Below are 21,888 nucleotides of genomic sequence, written 5' to 3'. Positions count from 1 at the left end.
TACAGGCCATTTACCATTTACCATTTACACCACAGTGGAAAGGCTGCGTGGGCTGATTAGGGGTGCTGTGTCTGTTCAGTGCTGTCCATGAATAAATCTGATTACAAATACAGAAAAATAGAGCTTTTGATATTCAGTGGTGGTGGAGGGGACTACTAGCACCAATAGTAGTAGTGGCTGTGTGCTAGCTGCGCTGAATACACAGCTGGAAGGTAAAATCGGCAAAGCCATAAAGTTTATGTACTTTCTTGTTCTTATTTTATATTCTTTTAAAGCTAAAAAGCAAAGGTCTCTTTCAGGTTGTTTTTATATGTGTGAATCATTAACAGTAGTGGCTTAAAAATCTTAGTAGTAGTGAGAGGGGGAGAAAAAATCTGAAAAACATCAAATTCACTGATTCTTAAGCCTGTGTTTGCGATATGCTGTTTGAAACCCAGAGAGCATGTTTACATACTCTTGCTTTTTATTGACCGAAACCTACATTTTGGTCAACTAATGATGGCAGAGCAGGTTCACAAAACTCGAACAGAAGTTTTAAATAGCTCTCCAGGCTTTTAGCTCGAGAGATTTCCACACTACTCTACCTACACAAGTAGTCTTGTAATGGTTTGCTCTCCACATATAGACATATTCTATTGTTCAAACATGTCATGTTTGACAGTTTTAGTTCCTGCCAGCTTTTGTTCCACCTCATTCCCGCGCCATTCCTGTCCTGAAGAGGTGGCTCACATGCACTCCAAAGAGAACGTTGAATTGATGATGTGCCTTGACACCTGCGGCTATAAACATGCCTCTTCCAGGACAGATTTCCACCTTTTGGAACCCATCCAGACACGCAGTCTCTGAAAAACATCGCCACTTGGGTCTGGGCAGGATTAAAAAACCAAAGATGTGCTCTCTCTTCCAGATGCTGACCAACACTCTGAAAGTCATTCGTTTTGTCCGGAATTAAAAACACATTATTTTTTATGAGCCACTTGATCCACACACCCTGATTTCTCCGTTAAGCACTATTAAGTTGATAAACTAATTGTTGGTGCCACGTGCACAGTTAGCTGTGACGTGCACGGTGGCGTTACATGGTGATGCAGCCTTTTCCTTATATATGATCTTTGTAGGAACGCAGCTGAAAGTGAGCTCAAAGTCAACACATTTACCACACAACACCCAAGTTTCCTTTTACCACTTAAAACATTCATCACAGCAGATATAACCGTCTGCTAGCTGTGGCATTTTAACCTGAAAAACCTCAGTGTTTAGTACATTGTTGCTTCCAGGAAATGGGAGTAAAGGGAGCTAAAAGGTTCCGTAAAAGGGATTTGCTAATATTGGACTGCGAGGGTTATGTGAATAAGATGCCAGTCATGCAGATGAATAATGCCAGTTTCAGATTATAGTATGCATGATAGCCCAACTCAAATTAGGCTAAAGTATTTAAAATTCATAGCGTCTGCGTTGTGCAGTCCTAATATAGTCCCAGAGTTGCTTTCCTCTTCCTATTCGTAGGCCTTTCAAAGCACATGACAGCCAACATCACACATGCGCCATTGTTCATTTACAATCTCGTGTGCAGAAATCTACCCCGTTCGCCTTCCCACTGACATCATGTAGGCCGTAAAAGACGGGGAAGCAACGGCAAAGATTTGACTATGAACGCGTAATCTGACAGGGCTACTATCTTGTATCAGATACTGTGTAGTCGCAACCTGCAATTAGTTGGAAGTAGCGGGAAGTACAGCCGGAAGTTGACACAACTTTTAATAATTCCAAGCAGCGAGTCTAAAATCATTTTCAGAGGCACAACAGTGTAAAATAAACGGGGGCAGTGTGGTTTTATTTGCACAGAGGAGGTTAACTTCCAGGGTCTTCTGCCAAGTTCTTGAATTAATCAGCTTAAAAACAAACACAAAACTTTTTTACAAGGTAGGTGTGTGTGTGTGTGTGTGTGTGTGTGTGTGTGTGTGTGTGTGGGGGGGGTGATATGTTTGTTTGAACACCATGAAAATGTGTGTGTTTTGCATATGTACAGGTAAACACAAATGCATGTAAATATGACAAAGCAGCATGCATCTGAGCTGCTCTTTCCACCCACCTTCTCGCCTTACCTTGCATGCTGTGGTGTGTGTGTGTCTGTGTCATGAGCAGATGTTCATGAAATCTGCCACTCCTGACAGTGGGCGGCCTTTATCGAGCCAGTGTGCAAACGCGCTGTTGTGATTAGCTGTTTACGCTGGCATTAGTCACCTTGAAGTTTTGCACATGTTCGTGTCACAGTTATCTGAAGACACACCTGTTAGACTTTTCGTTGTTCACTGTTCACTGTCACGATGCTACAGCTTTGTTTTTTGCATGTTTCACGGCACAGTTTGGCTGCGAGTCGGGTATGAAGGTGACATTATGTAGGTGAGATAATGGAGTTGGCTGGAGATCTGACGCTGAGCGAGCTCGGGTCCAAAAGATGGTGGAGAGGAAAAAGGCTTGTGTTGTAACTGATGGTTTGAGAGGGCTGATTTTAAAAAACAAACCGTATAAAGCTGTTCATTAAAGCATTTTGTAAACTGATAACGGCAGGGTTATTTTTATGTCATAGCATATTTCAGCTGAAAGTTAAAAAGGGGATTCTTTTTTCCGGTATTTCTTTCTGAACTGTTTGAGAGTAAACAACGAAAGCGGGGCTCGTGCTGACTGGATAAAAGGTTTCAAAGTAACTTGGACGGAAATGCATTGACTGGATGAGTGCGGGAATAATGGATCCATCCATCCATCCATTCGCTTCCGCTTATCCTTTTCAGGGTCGCGGGGGGCGCTGGAGCCTATCCCAGCTGTCATAGGGCGAAAGGCGGGGTACACCCTGGACAGGTCGCCAGTCTGTCGCAGGGCTAACGACTATAATTTCCCAGACTTCTAAAACGATCTTAACTCTCAGCACTGGTTAACATGTGTTTGGACTTCACAGGAGCCCTGCTGTTCACAACTGCTGCCACAGTTGTGTGTGTTTGTAAGTGTGACAGTTGACATTGTCCCGGAGGCTCTTAACTAAACTTCTGGATGCTGTGCATTAATACAAACCTCTGCAACGTGATCAAGCAGCACGTTTGACCTCGCCACAAAGGTCACGGGCCTCGTGACGACGACTGTAAAGCTCGCCGGGTTCCACATCTGTCACCCAAAACAAGAGAAACCACACATTAAATCCAGCAAGTGACAACTAGAGTGCAGGAAGTGAAGCATACTTGAGCTGATGGGTCTCATTTTGTTCTGTGCATTAACAGCTTGAAGTCATCAATCCCTGCTTTATTCCCATAAATCACTTTCCGGAGGCTTGATCTTGCCACAGGGAACAATGAGATCTGTCACCACGTCTACAATTATACTGTAACAAACAGCAAAAAAACCAAAAGATCATCATGCCTTCATGAAAAGAAAACCCACTGATTAATGAAGTCCACCTGACAGACTGATTCTGTTATATAAAGGATGTAATTATACAGTTTTGAAGGAATTTGCACATTTCAAATTTAGTCTTCTATTCAGCCTGGAGATGTAATGGCCCCTGGTTGTTGTTTTTGTATCTGTTAAACTGATGCAAAGTCACGCTGGAGTCAAAAGTACTGCGTGCATACTCTCACAGATTCTTTAGCAGTGACTGGGTGCATCAGCTACAGGTGAATATCACCTTACGGCAATTCAAAAGTAAATCTATTGCAACGTTAATTTTTAAACTGTGTTTCAGACTGTTTCACTAATGGAATTTTCCAAGCTGGAAACGCAACAAAACCCAGGTTGTTGGTCCTGGTTATGATTATTTAAGATTGGCAATGGTTAAAACAAGAGTGTGCAGTGGTAGACACTGCTGTACATCCTGCCTGTTGGTGTGCAGGGTGCTTCTGCTGGAGCCCAGTACAAGAGGCCATTTAGCTTTTTATGTCTAAGAGCTTCTCGGCAAGCGTTCACATTTCTCTGCAGTTGCTTTGCTTATGTTGCCGTGACGATGCGTTTTAAGTACCGTGCAGTTTTCTGACATTAACTCAAAGCCTGATTGTGGACGTCTTAGAAGTGTAGACTTATACTTCGCCGCCATTGTGCAGGTGCTTCAGCACATTTTAATTTATAATATCTCAAGTGGGGAAACGCCACACGAACCAACTCAAACAAAAATAATGGCTGTTTTTAAATGACGGTTTCACCCTGTGATGGCAGGAGTCTGTTGCTGTGTTGAGTGGGAGTGGCTGCGGGCTCGGTGAGGGGAAAAATAACCTCAAATTTGAGCCCTGTCGCTTCAGGGCCGGAGACAAGCAGAGACGGGTGGGTGTGAAAAGGGGGAGGGAGGCGGGGTCACCCTGGCTGACAGCAGAATCTGTCCTGTCTCGGGGCAAGCCACCTGCTTCCTTCAGCCCACTGGTTCTGCGCTGGCCGAGATCAAATTAGTCAGCTTATCAAGGAAGAAAAAGTGAAGTGAAGAAATGGACAGAGGCAGACGGCTAAATATCGTCGTTCTGTCCTCGAAACGCAGCTTCAGTCAAGAATGCTTGAACCCGTGCGTTTGGTTGATAAATATGCATTAACACCTTTAAGCTGACAAAAATGGCATTAAATGAACTAAACACCAGTTCAAACATAAGATTCTTACTGTTGTGATAAGCACAGGATTCCTCTCTTGTTCATTAACCGAGGACTTCCACGCGTAAACAAGGACATTAGCTAAAGTTTTCCCGACAAATTAGTTTTACTTGAAATCAAACATTTTGATTCAGATTCATTCTGTTTGATTGTGTAAAGAAGACATAAAAGTAACATGAAAGCGACATGGAAACCCCCAAGTTGCACATGAAATGAAAGCACAGTATCTTTTCATTGCAGCACATTAAGGCTTAATAGGTGATTCGAGGTGTTAAAAGAATCTGTTTTTTTCAGGCGATCCCGTGCAGTGGTGATGAATGCTTATCGTGTGTGACTCTTTAGCTCACCCACTGAAATCAGCCACTTTAACTCCTCTCCCTTGAAGGCTTCTGTCCCCCCCCCCCCGATTGGCTGCCTCTCACAAACAGATGCTTTGAACAGCAAGTGGGTGGGGCTTTAAGATATCCCCTCTCTTTGAACTTACATGCATCCAAAAGTAGATCAAACCAAGCATTTAGAGCTGAGGCCTGAGCTGTTGTGCACAAACGTTTCAACTTTGACTAAGTTTAATATGATATTAATGTTTTAAAAAAATGCTTCATAGGCTTCTTGCTTAGTCAGTACCAATGAAAAAAAATTCTTACTAACTATTCATGATGTACTGGGAAGCATCATCAGTGAGCCTGGGTTCACTGGGGGGTTTCTGTGGCTCAACTTCACTCCCAGCCTTGTCCTAAAGCCGTGCCGTGCCGTGCCATTCTCATTTGCTGTTAGCGACGGGTAAAGGGGAGGGTGATCTGCTGCCTGGTGACGTTACCTGGATCCGAGGCTACAGGTGCTACCGGGAGGGACAGAGGTCTGTGGGTTGTGTCCTGGCATTCCTGTGCGCTGCTCTCGTCTCTCCTTGTCCTGACATTTCACTCTGACCTGGTGGATTTTCTGGCACACTTGGCCGCAGATAAATCTTGTTTCATGGGTCATGGATATTTTTTCTTCTTTAAATCAATTCTAGGTAAATGTCCAGTTTACCTCTGTACCCTTCTCTGTCCCAGCTATACAAGTTATGCCTCTCGAAATGGTTGTTTTTTGATGAGTTCGGACAGATCTGGGAAATCGGCATTTTCTTACAACACTCCTGGGACATGGAGTTATTAAACCATGCCTCTATTAGCAAAATTAAAAGCAGATGTGCAGTGAAGGAGACTTGTAGGTGTTTCTTTTGAGAAGCCACTGAATTTTTAAAAATTTAGTCATGGGTGTTTTTATATTGTGTATTATTTTGTCGATCTCATGTTTTATTTGTAGCACTTTTGGGACGTTTGTCTTTTCTTGTAAAGGAACCTTTGATCTCAATGGGACTTGCCAGTAAAATAAAGGTTAGAGATCTCACCCAAACCCAAGTCAGCTGGAACTGGCTGTGCCACTGAACTGAGCTGGATGAGCAGATAAGAGAATGGATGGAGAACGCAGCTATTTACATACACTCATCTATTGAGGAGTGCAAATAAAAAAAATTCTCAACAACTTCCATTTGTGTGCTGCACTTCCACATTAAGAGTTTGGCAGCCAGTGCACTGTGCACCCCTTTGATCACGTGCCTGCGGCAGCTGAGGTTGATGATGGGCTTGAATCCCTGAGCCTGCTGTGCTGCTTCCCTGCATCAGCTGTCTCTACTCAACTGGAAGTAAGAAAGCATCCAAAGAAGGCAAAAAAAGCAAAAGGGAATAATGAAGACATAGAGTGAACACTTACAGTGGGGCAAAAAAGTATTTAGTCAGCCACCGATTGTGCAAGTTCCCCCACTTAAAATGATGACAGAGGTCAGTAATTTGCACCAGAGGTACACTTCAACTGTGAGAGACAGAATGTGAAAAAAAAATCCATGAATTCACATGGTAGGATTTGTAAAGAATTTATTCGTAAATTAGGGTGGAAAATAAGTATTTGGTCACCTCAAACAAGGAAAGTCTCTGGCTCTCACAGACCTGTAACGTCTTCTGTAAGAAGCTTTTCTGTCCCCCACTCGTTACCTGTATGAATGGCACCTGTTTGAACTCATCATCTGTATAAAAGACACCTGTCCACAGCCTCAAACAGTCAGACTCCAAACGCCGCCATGGCCAAGACCAAAGAGCTTTCGAAGGACACCAGGAAAAGTATTGTAGACCTGCACCAGACTGGGAAGAGTGAATCTACAATAGGCAAGCAGCTTGGTGTGAAAAAATCAACTGTGGGAGCAATCATCAGAAAATGGAAGACATACAAGACCACTGATAATCTCCCTCGATCTGGGGCTCCACGCAAGATCTCATCCCGTGGGGTCAAAATGATCATGAGAACGGTGAGCAAAGATCCCAGAACCACACGGGGGGACCTGGTGAATGACCTGCAGAGAGCTGGGACCAAAGCAACAAAGGTCACCATCAGTAACACACTACAACGGCAGGGAATCAAATCCCGCAGTGCCAGACGTGTTCCGCTGCTGAAGCCAGTGCATGTCCAGGCCCGTCTGAAGTTTGCCAGAGAGCACATGGATGATACAGCAGAGGATTGGGAGAATGTCATCTGGTCAGATGAAACCAAAGTAGAACTTTTTGGTATAAACTCAACTCGTCGTGTTTGGAGGAAGAAGAATACTGAGTTGCATCCCAAGAACACCATACCTACTGTGAAGCATGGGGGTGGAAACATCATGCTATGGGGCTGTTTTTCTGCCAAGGGGACAGGACGACTGATCCGTGTTAAGGACAGAATGAATGGGGCCATGTATCGTGAGATTTTGAGCCAAAACCTCCTTCCATCAGTGAGAACGTTGAAGATGAAACGAGGCTGGGTCTTCCAACATGACAATGATCCAAAACACACCGCCCGGGCAACAAAGGAGTGGCTCCGTAAGAAGCATTTGAAAGTCCTGGAGTGGCCTAGCCAGTCTCCAGACCTCAACCCCATAGAAAATCTGTGGCGGGAGTTGAAAGTCCGTGTTGCTCGGCGACAGCCCCAAAACATCACTGCTCCCGAGAAGATCTGCATGGAGGAATGGGCCAAAATACCAGCTACTGTGTGTGCAAACCTGGTAAAGACCTATAGTAAACGTTTGACCTCTGTTATTGCCAACAAAGGTTATGTTAGAAAGTATTGAGTTGTATTTTTGTTATTGACCAAATACTTATTTTCCACCCTGATTTACGAATAAATTCTTTACAAATCCTACCATGTGAATTCATGGATTTTTTTTTTCACATTCTGTCTCTCACAGTTGAAGTGTACCTCTGGTGCAAATTACCGACCTCTGTCATCATTTTAGGTGGGGGAACTTGCACAATTGGTGGCTGACTAAATACTTTTTTGCCCCACTGTATCTTTTTTTTGTCTTACAAATGTGGAGGGGGGTGGGGGAAGAGGTTATATTGAGAAATAAAATTTGAGATTCTCTTTTTTTTGGTTGTTTTTCCCTAAAGGGTAACATTAATTTGGCATGGAATTTTGACTGGGGCTAAAGTTTTGTCCAGCGCCAAAAAAGAAAGGATTTTAAGTAGATGGGGTGGAAAGGCTGGATGTAGAGGGGAAAGGGAAAAAAGGGTGAACGTGAATTGAAGGAGGAAACTTGTTAAACCAAAGGAATTTGAGCAGTGCCAGTGCAGTGTGACTGTGTAGAACTAGCATCCAGAACAAGGTGTGGAAACTCAAAGAGTGTGTTTGAGAGGCTCAAAGAAAAAGAGAAGTGTGCACTCGTGTGTATTTATGCCTGTCTGCTAACAATATGTGAGTTTGCATGTTTTCTAAGAAGCTCTCCTGGCAGCCATTTGATGGGCCAGTGAACCGTGCTGTGCATGGTTTGAGCCACCTGTCTCGCACACACACCCACACACACACATCTCCGACCAGATATGGAAAACAAAGTATTTGAGATGTGTTAGACATGCCCCATTTTTAATTTCCCCCAAAGAGCCTGTGTTGTAGCCGGATGCAGCCGTTACAGTAGACACGGGCAAAGTTTACGCTCACACCTCAGCGCCAAAGTTTTAGCGTTTCCGATTACAGCTCCAGTAATGTGACTGGTAATCACGCTGTCATTGTAATGATAACACACGAGTGTGGGAGCACCTCTCTGTTTGCTTCCTGGGCTTCAACCCCTCTCCTCTCTGTGGCATAAATCACGCAGTCACTGCCGGTAAGCTGGCCAGGCAGAGCGCGTTTGTCCCCCTAAATCCCTCAATCTCTCTGTCACACAGACACGCCAAGTTGAAGCGATGTCCCACTGCTACTTTACCCGAGTGGTCCTGTTTGTGTTTTTAAGCCTTCTCATTTATGATGACAGGTGTCACAGTAAACACATTTTTCTCTTGTCATTCCTCGTCTGACGAGTAAAAATCGTTCTACTCTGGTACTCTGACCTTTGTGTTTTCCATTATCTTTCATACTTTCCCCTGTATAGAACCTTCTGTACAGCGACTTTCAGATTGTAACAGGACAACTGGAAACACCTAAACCGACAGATGAAAGCAGTAGAAGGGTTCGCCCAGACAAACCCAGGGAAGCAATTTGCCGTCTGCTAGCTCTTTACATTGGGATTGATTGAAGGTGAGATTTAAAGGACAGTAGCTGACAAAAACAGTGATGAAGCATGCCATTTCACATTACGGACATCACAGTAATATAGCGCTTGTGACACTTGTGATTAATCCACAATGTGAAATGATTTCTCTGAGCCTGCCTCCTGGGACATTGAAGCGGTTAGTGTCAGCCACAGAAGTGCTGCTGAGGATTCGGTGTCTTGTTTAAAGTCACCGAAGCTAAATTGGAGTAATCTGTTTGAAGACGGGCCGCTTTGACTGTTTCCACAAACTGTGGTGCTGAAAAAGCCCAAAGCATATGTTAGGCATCAAAGCGATGAAAGGATATTTTAGAATAATTATGTGCCGTTAATGCTGGGAAATGAGACAGTTTCTTGTTTTTCCTTCCTGTTTCACAAACCCTCTGGAACAGGGGATTCAAACAGAAGGTCCGGGGGCCAAAATCGACCCAGCGGGGACTCCAGTCCGGCCCACTGGGCAGCTCACAAACAATGTGAGAGAAGATCTAAATTTTTTGGGCTTCTAAGTGTAGTTTTCACAAGTTTTTCAGCTTTACTACTGATAAAGACCTCCCCCATGGCCATTTATATTACAGCAAAGTAATTAGTAATAGTTAAATGACAGAAATGTTCCTGTTTTTTCACTAATATAGAAAGTTCTTAATGTACAATAATGAAAAAATTAAGAAAAAGCTTTGTTTTATTATTACAGGACAATCGTATCGATGAGAAATCAGAACTTTTACTGCAATCTGTTTCTTACAATTTATGCCCAAAAAGTTACAGTGACAGATTTCTTTGATGTACCAGAGCGGCATCTCTTTGTTATGCAGAAAAGTAGATAACCCCTTTAAAAGAAGATATCAATGGTCCAGCCCATTCGAGGTTAAAGTGGGCCGTATGTGGCCCACAGTGTACAATGAGTATGACATACCTGCTATAGAAACTACTGACTGGATCGACTAGTCTGCTGGTTTGATGCTCCTGGTTGTATGAGATGTTAAAATGGGAAGGTATGCCTGTAAGCCTACACCCCGTTCACGGCACACAATAGATAAGCAACAACATTTACTCGTATCTTGGCGAGCACCAGTTTGAGTAGCTTGAAATGAACGTCATGTAGATTGATCTGCGGTGATGGGCGGTGTGCTTCATTTTGTGCCGGAGCTGTTGATCAGCGAACGCAGCTGGAACATACAGAGTGCGGTGCCCACAGGTGTGTAGATGATTATCAGCTGTTTCAGGTGGTGCTTGTCATTTCATTTTCCCTTTAATAGTATTCAGACGGCGCTGCTATCAAATTCTTTATCTAGCTCTTTCTCTCAGGGCACTTTGCTTTAATGCTCCACCAAGTGTACACCCACACATGCACTTACTGATTTGGCCGTGGGCTTGAAGCAAGTGCTGGGTACTGACTGGACTTGCTGGAAATGTCAGCGTTTTAAAGTGTTCAAACATGCACAGGGAACATTACAGCGCTGATTGAAGTGGATGGCATGTTTTGTTGGATGTAAAGAAACTGGTTGACTTTGTTGATCTTTGTAGTAGTAGTAAGAAGAAGAACACAGTGTAGCTGAGTGGGACTGTTAAAATCAGGATTATTTGTGGCTAGCAGCTGAAAAGTTTGGTTTTAGGTGACTTTGCGTCTTTGTTGTGCCGTTTAATTTTAAACTGTAGAGTCGAACTAAAATGTACACTGAAGTATATCGCACAGAAACTCACAACATTGAAATAAAGTGTAACTGATGAGAGAGCCCACTACAGCAGTCCAACAGAACACTGTTAGACTTTCAACATGACATTTCAGAAATGATGTGGAAACCTTTGCAAGTGTATCAGTTTTCTTTGTCACTCCTTTTGCTGCTATTCTTCTTTTCAGACAGTACAATATGGAAAATTTGCTAGAGGTGTTTTTCTTTTGTTGGTGATACGTTTATATTGAGGACGTCACCAGAAAACGCAATAGTGCTTCTTTTTTTGTTTGGATTTTTGTTCTTTTTTTTGGTAGTCTGTAGGCAGTGTATGCTCTAGGACAGAAATTCTTTATGAATGGAATCTGTCCTTACTCACGTCAACCACTGGAAAAACTACAAAAAGATGACGCCTAGTCCAGCTGCTGTGATGTCTCCGACCCATGTTGTTGTAAGAAGGGCAATAACAACTTGATATGGAGGTACTTTGCATCGTTATCTTGAAATACATGTCATCAGTTTTTTTTAAGACCGATGGCATTTTTGTTGTGAAATCAACCATGTTCTTAGGCATGGGTGTCAAACATGAGGCCCGGGGGTCGTTAAGGAGGAATATATATACATACATACATGATTAAAGTAAGATGATAATTAATGTAGCTAACTGTGTAGTAATGTTAGGATGGTTGCCAAGTAACCTACTAACAATTCAGTTTGTGCCCATATTAAGATTTCAAATAAACCATAACCATGTCAGGGAGTTTTAAACAACTTTTTAATAAAATAGTTTATATTTAACTACATGAGATAATTGTCTTGCTTTGACTTTGAGCTTGGAATTGAGAATTATGTATTTCCACTGTACCCACTACTACATTTTTTTGGCATGGTGATATGGTAAAATAGTAAATGGACCGGTACATTTATAGTGTTTTTCTACTTTATTTCAGCACTTAAAGTGCTTTCTTACAATGAGCTTAATTAAGTGTCCTTTTAGAGTGCTTTTAATCCAACATTCACACACTCATCAGAGGCAACTTGGGGCTCAGTACCTTGCCCAAGGATACGTTGAACTGCAGAATAGTAGACAACTCGCTCTATTTCTTGAGTCGCTCTGTATCCCAGTAACTGGACTAACATAAATGAAGATAAGGAGGATTATTTTTAATACTTGGATGCAAATATGCTTGAACTTTGGAACCCTAGGAGATGACAAAATACAGAGTTTTCTCCTTGAAGAGCATCTGCCAGGCATCTAAAGTGAGAAGAGTCGGGCCAGTAGATTCACTTCCAAGCTAAACCATGTTTAGTTTCAGCTGTGATTCTTTCTGCCTCCAATTATCTGTACAGGCTCAATTAGGCGGAGGGCAGGTGACCGTCTCAGCCATTTGACATTTTGTTAGTTTGCCTTGAGAAGACCTTGGCTTTATTTTACAGTATGCTTTAGTTCACTATTCATCTGTGCCATGAAGTGCTTTCCTGTTAGTTTAACAACATTTGAAATAATCTGAGCAGCATTCCTTTAAATGCTTAAGAATCCACCCTGCTACCCAGTTCCATTGGAAGTCGTGCATGGACATGTCATTACACTGTGTGTCCACAGACTTTGGATCACAAGCCTTTCCTCTCCTTTTCCATATTCTTCTCTTCACATCATGTGGGAACAATTCATGGTTTAATTTGCTCAAAGGGTCTTGTTCCAGAAGTGGGGAAAAAATCAAAATGAGTCTTTCTGTTCTTGAGGATTACTAGTGATTTCCATATTGAGGTAAACCATCTCTATTCACTAGGGCTGTCCTGAATGCCATGTTTGAGCTCTGATGAAGTAATAATAATAATAATAATGATGATAATCAACAGGGAATAGTCAAAGCTTCCTCGCTAAAAATCTAACAGCAGATGGACTCTGATATGCGCATCCAATTGCCGAGCACACACTGAATAGCCCAAAGGCAGGCAGTTTAATAAGGAATTCTATTTTGTCTTGCATTCTTGATGAAGTGCAAGACAAAAAATATTGAAATTGTGAATCCTCCATTAGACAGAATAATACAAATTTATTCAGCCGTACTGCCAATCCGGTCTGTAGGTTTACCTGTCTGTGTCTCTGTACTGAGCCCAGTGGCTGTTTTGAAACACGTACAGAAGTGCTAATTAGAAAGCTGTTGAAATAGCGTAGTGGAACTCTCAATGAAACAAAGAGCAACATTATTGAACAGCATGATTGGAAGTAGAGATCATTAAAACATGGAATGTAAAAGGAAATGGGGTGAAACAAACTGGAATTTCATAAAATAAAAAAAGGAGCAGCCTGGTGTGCTCAACTGGTAAATTGTACGGCTAAGACGGGAGGCTGGATTGTTTGTGCTCCTAAAAATAGTCTTTAAATGTCTTGTGATGTGCCAGTGCTGTGAGAAACAAACTTTCAGCTCAATTTAAGTACAGAATAGCAGAGGGCCATGCAATAAAATGGCTTTGGAGAAAGATGGTCACTGAGTGGTGTAATTTAGCCATGTCTCAGTGTCACAAAGTGCACCGCAGTGTCTGACCGTACGCTGTCCAGAGCAGTAACTACTAATGAATAACTTTTACATTTCACAGGATGCGGAGGCAAAGAAAAAGTCCCGTGTTTTTGTTACTTGTCATTTTTCTTCATCACATATACGGGGGTATTTCAAGCTTCAAGTTGGTGTTCCTCTTAATATAAGAGCTCTGCTTTTTTGTCAGAAACACGCCATTAATGCCAGACAAAGACCAAAAAGAGTAGAAGAAAAGCAACAATTGTGAGACAGAGCTTTAAGTGAATAGAAACATGCAAGCACTTAAACAAAGGACAAAGAAGTAGAGCTTTGGGAATCATTTGTTGAAATGATGACATATTTAGGTGGCTTTCCTGTTGAATTCCATGTTTATCTTGTTATTTAATTGCTTGTAACCGGTGTTGTAATGATATGCTTGTGTGTTGGCATTGTAATGCAAGAAAAAACAAAAAAAAATCTTTGTTTACCAGCTCGTTTTTGACTATAATTGAGTCCCTTGAAAGCATGATGCAGTCTTCATTTCCTGACAGCTGACGAAATATGCCGATGTGTATTTTTCCACTGCGTTTTCTAAAATACAATTTTATTTTTGTCAATTCTAATGAAGCAAACTCTCTTAATATGCTTAAGAAAAGGATATTTTTTAATTTCACAGTACAAACAGAAATAATCAAACAAGTTTAATTTGTTTAATTATTTAATTTCAGGTAGATTTTTTTACCCTTCAGTGTACTTTCAGAATAATGCTGCCAATACCCTGAAACCACTTCTGTCTTAAGCAAGACAGCTGAATCACCAAAAGTCCAAAGCAAAATACCTCTTTGTATATAGATTTTTATATCTCTCTTTGGCTCTTTCCCCCCTCTCTGTGATTATAGCTCGCTCTGCACTGATTTTAAGGGTGAGTGAGCTGACCCTCTGTGTGGGCTGCCTTGCATGGCCTTCGCTGATATAAAACATGGCTGTTCTGTGTGCACGAGTGGGCTGTTAGAAGGGTAGAAAGAAAGAAGACTGTACACATTAGAAAGCCTAATCACCTCCGTCGTTGTTTGACTGAACATTGATGCGATAAATGAAAGTGGAAATGTTTTCTATGAAGTGTCTGTCCACCTGACCTCCCACAAATGCCAAAGCTACATTCGCTCTAGTGCGAGTATTGTATTAAAGAGAGCTCCAGTGTTATAATTATGCAAAGGTGATTTCTTTGTTTTCTGTCTTTCAATGGAAACACAAAAACTAACCAGCATTAAATGACAGGAAAGGAGAGCACGGCGTATAGGCAGCATTAGCAAAATAAAGAGCTGCTGTGTCCTTACAAATGCTTATCAATTCATGAAAGACTGTTGCCACTTTTGTGTTGTTGTTCATGCTCAAGCCCTTCTAAAAACCAGCTTGTATTGTTGACTATGCGTTTGAATAAAACTGGGTAGGAACATAAAAAGTAGAGGGAGAGAATACCTCCACGTTTATGTAGTGCCTCAGTATTGCTGCTCTTGGACAGGTATGATAGTGACTAAATCCACAAGGGTGCTTGTTGCATATCTTTAAAAGAAAAAATCAGTAAACTCTATCAGGAAGGCTAACAGAGTCAGCCGTGGACAGCAGAGGCTGTAACGTATTGTGCTATGATCTTTTTTTCTCTTTTACTTACCTTTATTACATCCTAGCACTAAAAAGACAAATAACACATTTTGCTGGAGAGTGGAATCTGCTTTTGTACTTTAGTATTAGTTTGTGCCCCTTGTGTAGTTGGATAGAGTGCTGATCTTTGTATTAGCCCAACACCAGATAGAATCATTTCTTTTTTTAAGAATACACTCCCAAAAATAATAATAATAATAAACTTTATTTATAAAGCACACTTAAAAACCAAGGGTATTCCAAGGTGCTTAACAAGTAACATAGAGAATAAAAGGAAGATAATAGAAATAGGATGAAAGCAACTACTAGGTATTCAAGCAGGTAGCTGTCACTGATACATAGGAAAGCAACAGGTACAGAGCAAAGAAGAAATTAAATGAGCATAAAAGTGCATGATATAAAATCATGAAAGAAATATTAACTAGAAGGAAAGGCAAGATTGAATAAGTGGGTTTTTAGTCGTGATTTGAACAGTGCAATGGAATCAGATGCACGGATGTCGAGAGGAAGGTTATTCCACAGTACCGGGGCAGCCAGAGCAAACGCACGGTCACCCCGGGACTTCAGCTGAGATCTAGGTTGGGTCAGAAGTAGTTGAGTGGCAGATCTAAGTGTTCTAGCAGGAGCATGTGGTTTGAGAAGTTCACTAAGATAACTCGGCGCTGATTTAATAATAGTTTTGAATGTAGGAGTAATATTTTAAATTGAATATGGTACTTTATGGGAAGTCAATGCAAGCTAGCTAGAACAGGAGTAATAGGGCAAAATTTCCTGGTACCAGTAAAGAGGCGGGCTGCTGCATTTTGGACTGTTTGCAGTCTAAGAAGAAGAGAAGAGGGAAGACCGTAGTACAAGGAGTTACAATAATCCAACCTGGAGGTCACAAAAGCGTGAATAAGCTTCTCCAGGTCCTTATGCGGAACATAATGCCCAGCCTTAGAGATAAGGCGCAGTTGGGGGAAGCTAGATATCACTACAGCAGACACTTGCTTATCGAGTTTTGAGCGAGCTATCCAGCAGTACACCCAAGTTACTGACATAGTAACAGGAAGAGCTAGCAAAGGAACCCAGAGCAGCACAGAGTTGGGCACGAGGGATTTTACTGTTAAAAACCACAATCTCAGTCTTCTTATCATTTAAAACAAGAGAATTACTCAGGAACCATTCTTTGACCTCCCGCATGCATTCTTGAAAGTAGTGCAGGGACACAGCAAGGTCATCAGTAAGTTCAAAATAGATCTGTATGTCATCAGCGTAACAGTGGAAGGCGATATTGTATTCTTCAAAGATTGCGCCTAGAGGGAGCAAATACAATGAGAAGAGAATAGGGCCTAAAACTGGTCCTTGAGGCACACCACAACAGACCGGAGCGGAGGAAGAGGAGAAGGTGCCCAAGTTAACTGAGAAGGATCTATCAGCGAGATATGATTTAAACCAGTCGAGGGCAGTGCCTCTAATACCCACAGTGTGCTCAAGTCTTAGTAATAAAATGTTATGGTCCACCATATCAAAGGCTGAAGAGAGGTCCAGTAAAACTAGGACCATAGAGCATCCAGTATCAGTGATTACAAGAATATCATTAAGAACTCTAACCAATGCTGTTTCAGTGCTATGCAATGGCTTAACAGCAGATTGAAATTTCTCAGCAATATTGTTTGTGTCCAAGTACGCCTGGAGCTGGGAGAGAACTAGTCTCTCCAGGATCTTGGACAAGAACGAAAGCTTAGATATCGGTCTGTAGTTTGAAAGGTCATAACAGTCAGAGTTTCTTTTTTTTAAGAATCGGGTGGACTACAGCATGCTTAAAAGTCAAAGGAACACAGCCTGAGAGCAAGGAAAAGTTCATAAGAAATAGGATACTGGGTCTGATTACATCAAAACAGTCCTTAGCTATGCGAGATGGAAGAATGTCAAGCACAGTATTAGTATTATTCATTTGAACAACACAAAAAACAACAATTACCTGTTTAAAAAAACAAATCAGTGCAAATATGGAAACTTCCCATCAAAGACATTTTTGCAGAGAAGTTTGTTCGATTGAAAACTGAGTTTCAAGTAATCATGCTGACATTATCAGGGTTTTTTAAAGGGTGTAAGTGCTGTCTGAGCTCTTAGTTATTTTGAAAATTTGCGTTATTTTTAGTTGTTTTGTACCATTATCCCCACAACTTTGTTCAAAGCTTTGCTTTTGCTTTCTTGTGCAGCATCCATTCTTTCAGTTTCACCAGAAAAGCACAACATTAAATGAAAAAAGCTTTACTTCTGCTTATGCAAAGAATAAATCTTCATCTGTGGAGTAAAGGAGATTTTTTTTAATGGGGTTTCAGTTTATTTCAGTTGTTGGTATAACTAAGTTGTGTTAACATTGAGCCCTGTATCAATTATGACATTAGACTATATAATTATATATGACAAAAATTTACCTTTATCTGAGTCAATAGCTGTTACTAGACTAGAGTAGAGAAAGATGATGAGCATCTGTCACATGCTAATAATGCAAAGGTTTCTCTCACAGTTTGTGTATTGGAATGTAATAGCTTACTTTTCCATTTAAGATAGAACCTTTTTTCCCTTGTATATTCACTGCTTAAGTCTTTCATTGTGTTTGCATTTATTCTGATATTTTTCCAAAACAGTTTTTTAAGATCATTGTGGTTTACTGATACTACTTTGATTATTGTATAATCAAGAGTTTTGTAGTTTTTTTTCTCTATTCTTTTTACATTAATGACTTCTACCATTCTGTTTGACCAAATTGTCCCTTACTTTTTTTATAGGAAGTCCATGAAATTCTGAAAGAATATGAACTGAAGTACTGCTTTGTGGACCGCAACAAAGGAACAGGTAAAACTCAACTCTAACCTGACATACACACAAAGTCACACTTGTGTACTTGTGCTATTGAAGATCCTAACCACCTTAGGCTACGTTCACACTGCAGGCGAAAGCGCATCAAATCCGATTTTTTTACCCTATGCGACCCATATCCGATCATGGTATGACAGTGTGAACGGCACAAATCCGATATTTTCAAATCCGATCTGGGTCACTTTCGTATGTGGTACTGAATCCGATACATATCCGATGTTTTAGAAAGCGACTGCTGTTTGAACGGTCATGTCGCATTAAATCCGTTCTTTACGTCACTGACACAAGACAGATGCCAATTATCAGCGCCCGATAAGACATCGCGAACGCTTCCTGGCCATCCAGTGTAGATGTCAGTGAAACTGTTAGGAAGACAACGTTGGAGAAACGTAAACATTTTATTTGTACTGTATAATCTGCAGATTCTGACAGAAATCTGCAACTATCCTTTGAAGCACCGCTCCTCTCTAAAACAATAAGCAATAAGAGTAATTATTAGTTTATCTACATTATTATGTAAATAACAAAATAACTTAAAGCAAAAATTGGGAAACGTGAAGTCCAAAGTCTTTATATTAAGGGCCATCAGTCAAACAATACTGTTTGCTCTGGGTTCAAACAGAGCGCCTTGTGTGTGACGTCTTCTTTTGCGCATGCGGGCCGCTTTGAGCGTTCACACTAGAGCGCGTTTGCTGTCGCATTTTATTTTTAGTGTGAACACGCAGACAAAAAAAATCAAATTTGATCAAAAAATCGGAATTGAGCATCAAGACCTGCAGTGTGAACGTAGCCTTAGTTATCCCCTAATAATAACCACCCCAACTCAATGCTTAACTCTAACCTGTCCCTTAACTGCTATTTCAGGATGTAATGGGCGATGAAATTGTCCTGTGGCTGAAATTGTAAATGTTCATGTAAATGTACATGTACCCTAAACACACAGCTATCCCATATCTGTCACGGGTAATTTGTATTTATAGTTAGAATACACAACAGATGTGAGTACACCCCAGTGCATTATCACCAAAATATCAAATTTTGAAACTTGTATCACCTGTCACAGTGTAACTTTAACGCTTGCAAGTTCATTTCCAGAGTGTGTATTCTTGTGTAAAATGAAAAATTTATAGTTTAGATATACTTTTAAAAAATGACATGATCTCATTTCATCTGTCAATAAGATTTGAATATATAATTTGTTTCAACATCTCACGTCCTTTATTCTGTTGACTGAGTCAGTATTTTTTTTTCTGGAGAGATCTCGCTACTTTTCAGAGATCTTGGATGTGTGTTGCTCTTGGTTTCACATAAAAATACCTCAAAGGTGTTTGATTGGATTCAAGCCAGGCGAGATATTTTTCCAGGTCAGAGTTCTTACCTTCAGTCTTCTCTGACTGTGTCAGTGTGTTTTGAATCGTTATCTTGCTGGAACATTCTTCTTCTGCCAGAATTGTGGAGACTGGAAACCATCTTGTCAGATAGTATTTTGGTATATCCACAGACATTCACGCCGCCATCTATAAATGTCATCTACCCAACACCTTTTGCACTCAAGCAGCCCATGTCATTGCAAACCTACCGCTGTGCCTCACTATTGTGACTGTTTTTCACTATTGTAGTCCTGACCAAATTTATGCCAAAAATCCTGGACAAGTGTATCTTGGTCTCAGTGTGCTCCCAGTGTATTCTCAGTACCCATCAGGCTTCTTTTTATTTCTTAGAAAACATTAATCCTTTGGCTTTGTGCCAGAGAACCTGGGTTTCTTTCTTGAATGCCATCCCTAGTGTCTGGCTTTATTCACGGTCCATGGAACTGTCACAAAAAGTTCACTGATATCCGCTGATAACCTACATGTGAAGTCTACAGCGCTCGCCATCTGTATTCCACAACTAGATTGTACATTACAGTATTTATAGCATCATGATAGGACGACGTCAATGCAGCAGCCCTGTTTAGTTGTACTTTGAGTTATTCCCTGACTATTGATTGTTAAACAATCATTTGTCTGGAAAGCCTTTTCCATATGAGCCGTGGAGTTTGCACATTCTCCTTGTGCCTTGCATGGATTCTCCCCAGTTAGTTTCTGCTTCTTCCTACACTTCAAACAAATGCTTGTTAGATTGATCTGTGATTATAAACTGGCCATAGGTGTGAATGGGAGCATCAGTGATTGTGTCTCTCTGTGTTAGCCCTGTGATAGCTCTGGCAACCTGTCCAGGGTGTACCCCAGTGAGAGCTGTGATAGGCACCAACCCTCCCTGCAGTCAAGAACATTCATGGATATCTGATTTCAGCAACTGAACTAACTAGTTCTGTTTCACAGGTTTACGTGTGTGTGTGGGTGTAGGGGTGTGTGCGTGTGTTAAACTTGAAAACAAGCTTGGGGATTGTCCATAGATTAGTTGCTATTACTATCATTCAGTTAATGATTTGGGGTTTTTATGTTCAAAACTGTTATTTTACCAAGTATTAACTGATTAAACCTCAACCACTACATGTCTAACTTAACCAAAGTATTATATATTTCTTGCATATGTTAGCAGTTTCTATCACAATTCAAATTCCTCCTGCTGTTTTAAAGCTGAGCTTCTTGTAATGACAATTTTCCACATTAAGTCCTCATAAGTCAGGAAATATGAGAGGACCTTCAAATACACACACACACACACACACACACACACACACACACACACACACACACACAGACGACCCTCTGCCCTTAGAGTGTGTCCCTTTCCAGGGAAATCTTCCATAGTGGCTATATTTAGTCGCAGCAGTCAGCCAAGCACCTGAAACAAAACACTTTTGGAAAGTCGAGCGGAGCTGTAAACAGCTGAGATATCAAAGCACCAGCCTGTCCAAAAGGTTAATGGTGTTTCAGAGCAAATGAGAGCCTGATGAAACACAGGCTCTCATCGGACCAGCGGCCACTGCACTGTACTAATTAGGCCGCTGCGGTAGTGTTAGGCACTGATGAGGTGGGAGGAGCGGAATAAGAATTAAGCATCAGAGGCTGTTTTAGGTAAAGTTTAAGTTTTCTTAAAAAAACACAGTGATGTTACCAGTGGCAACCATGTCCTTCCTCCCCCCCCCCCCCCCATTTTCTTTCTTTCTCTCTCTGCCGTTCCTTCTGTCACACTGCCGCCTGCCATTCTCATGGTCTGTGTTTTCCATTAACCCAACACTTTCACCCTTCCTCCTTTTTCTCTTCTCCGTCGCTTTCTCCTTCACTGAAGCACCACTCAGTTTTATTTCAAGAGCTTACTGCAGTAATTTCACAACATAATGTGGGAACTTTTCGTTGTATCAATATTGCATTAGCTGATTGAATTAAGAAGGAGAATATTTTCAGGAGCATTAACACACAGCCTCACAGAGCTCTGCTGAGGGCCCCAGGTGAAAGTAAGGTTGCAAGCTTTGTTTTTTCCTCAACATCTTTTCCCAGGTAATATTGTCATCAATTTTTATTAAGCACTCAACAGTGCTACATTGCAGAAAAGGTGTGGCAGGTGAGGAGGTTGCTCCAAGGAAGGAGCAAGGAGTTTTCCTCAAGACATTATTTTTCCTGCGTTAGCTTTGTTTTAGCTTGAAGCTGGTCAAAAAAGTGTGGTTTGCTTTTTTTAATTTGTCAGAGAAGCGGGATTTCTGTAGTGACTGAGTGAACGTGTGGTGAAATTCACATTGTGATACATTTAGATATTAGTATGTGAGAACAAAGGCTCGCTGTATTTCCATTGCTGTTTCTAATGTTTTTCAAATTTGAGCCTTTTCTCCCTAAACTTTAAAGAAAAAAATGGCACATATGAAGCACCTAATAGTATATCACATGTCATTTTTAGCTCATTGGCCAAAGGAGTCTGAGCTACTATGTCACTGATGTTCTTGTACATCATATTTGGATAGGTCAGTTTGTGATGTGGGTCAGAGCAGCAGTCTCCTTGAAAGTTCAATCTT

At 41.2% G+C, this 21,888-nt stretch overlaps 1 protein-coding gene across 1 annotated transcript in view; it reads left to right on the top strand.

Annotated features, from left to right (window-relative positions):
• The window catches only part of raver2 (ribonucleoprotein, PTB-binding 2), a 97,949-nt gene that overhangs the window by 7,836 nt on the left and 68,225 nt on the right, over positions 1 to 21,888 (top strand). The window contains exon 2 of the mRNA XM_086268203.1: positions 17,843 to 17,909. Within this exon, the coding sequence (XP_086124329.1) occupies positions 17,843 to 17,909 (67 nt within the window). The remainder of the gene's footprint in view (positions 1 to 17,842; positions 17,910 to 21,888) is intronic.

Source organism: Aulonocara sp. 'chitande type north' Nkhata Bay, linkage group LG17 (genome assembly GCF_057382095.1).
Source record: "Aulonocara sp. 'chitande type north' Nkhata Bay isolate Kocher_YH1m ecotype deep benthic linkage group LG17, A_spYH_male_GT1.1, whole genome shotgun sequence".
Taxonomy (NCBI): domain Eukaryota; kingdom Metazoa; phylum Chordata; class Actinopteri; order Cichliformes; family Cichlidae; genus Aulonocara; species Aulonocara sp. 'chitande type north' Nkhata Bay.
Note: the sequence above shows the minus strand (reverse complement) of the source record. Positions and strands in the feature narration are given on the sequence as shown.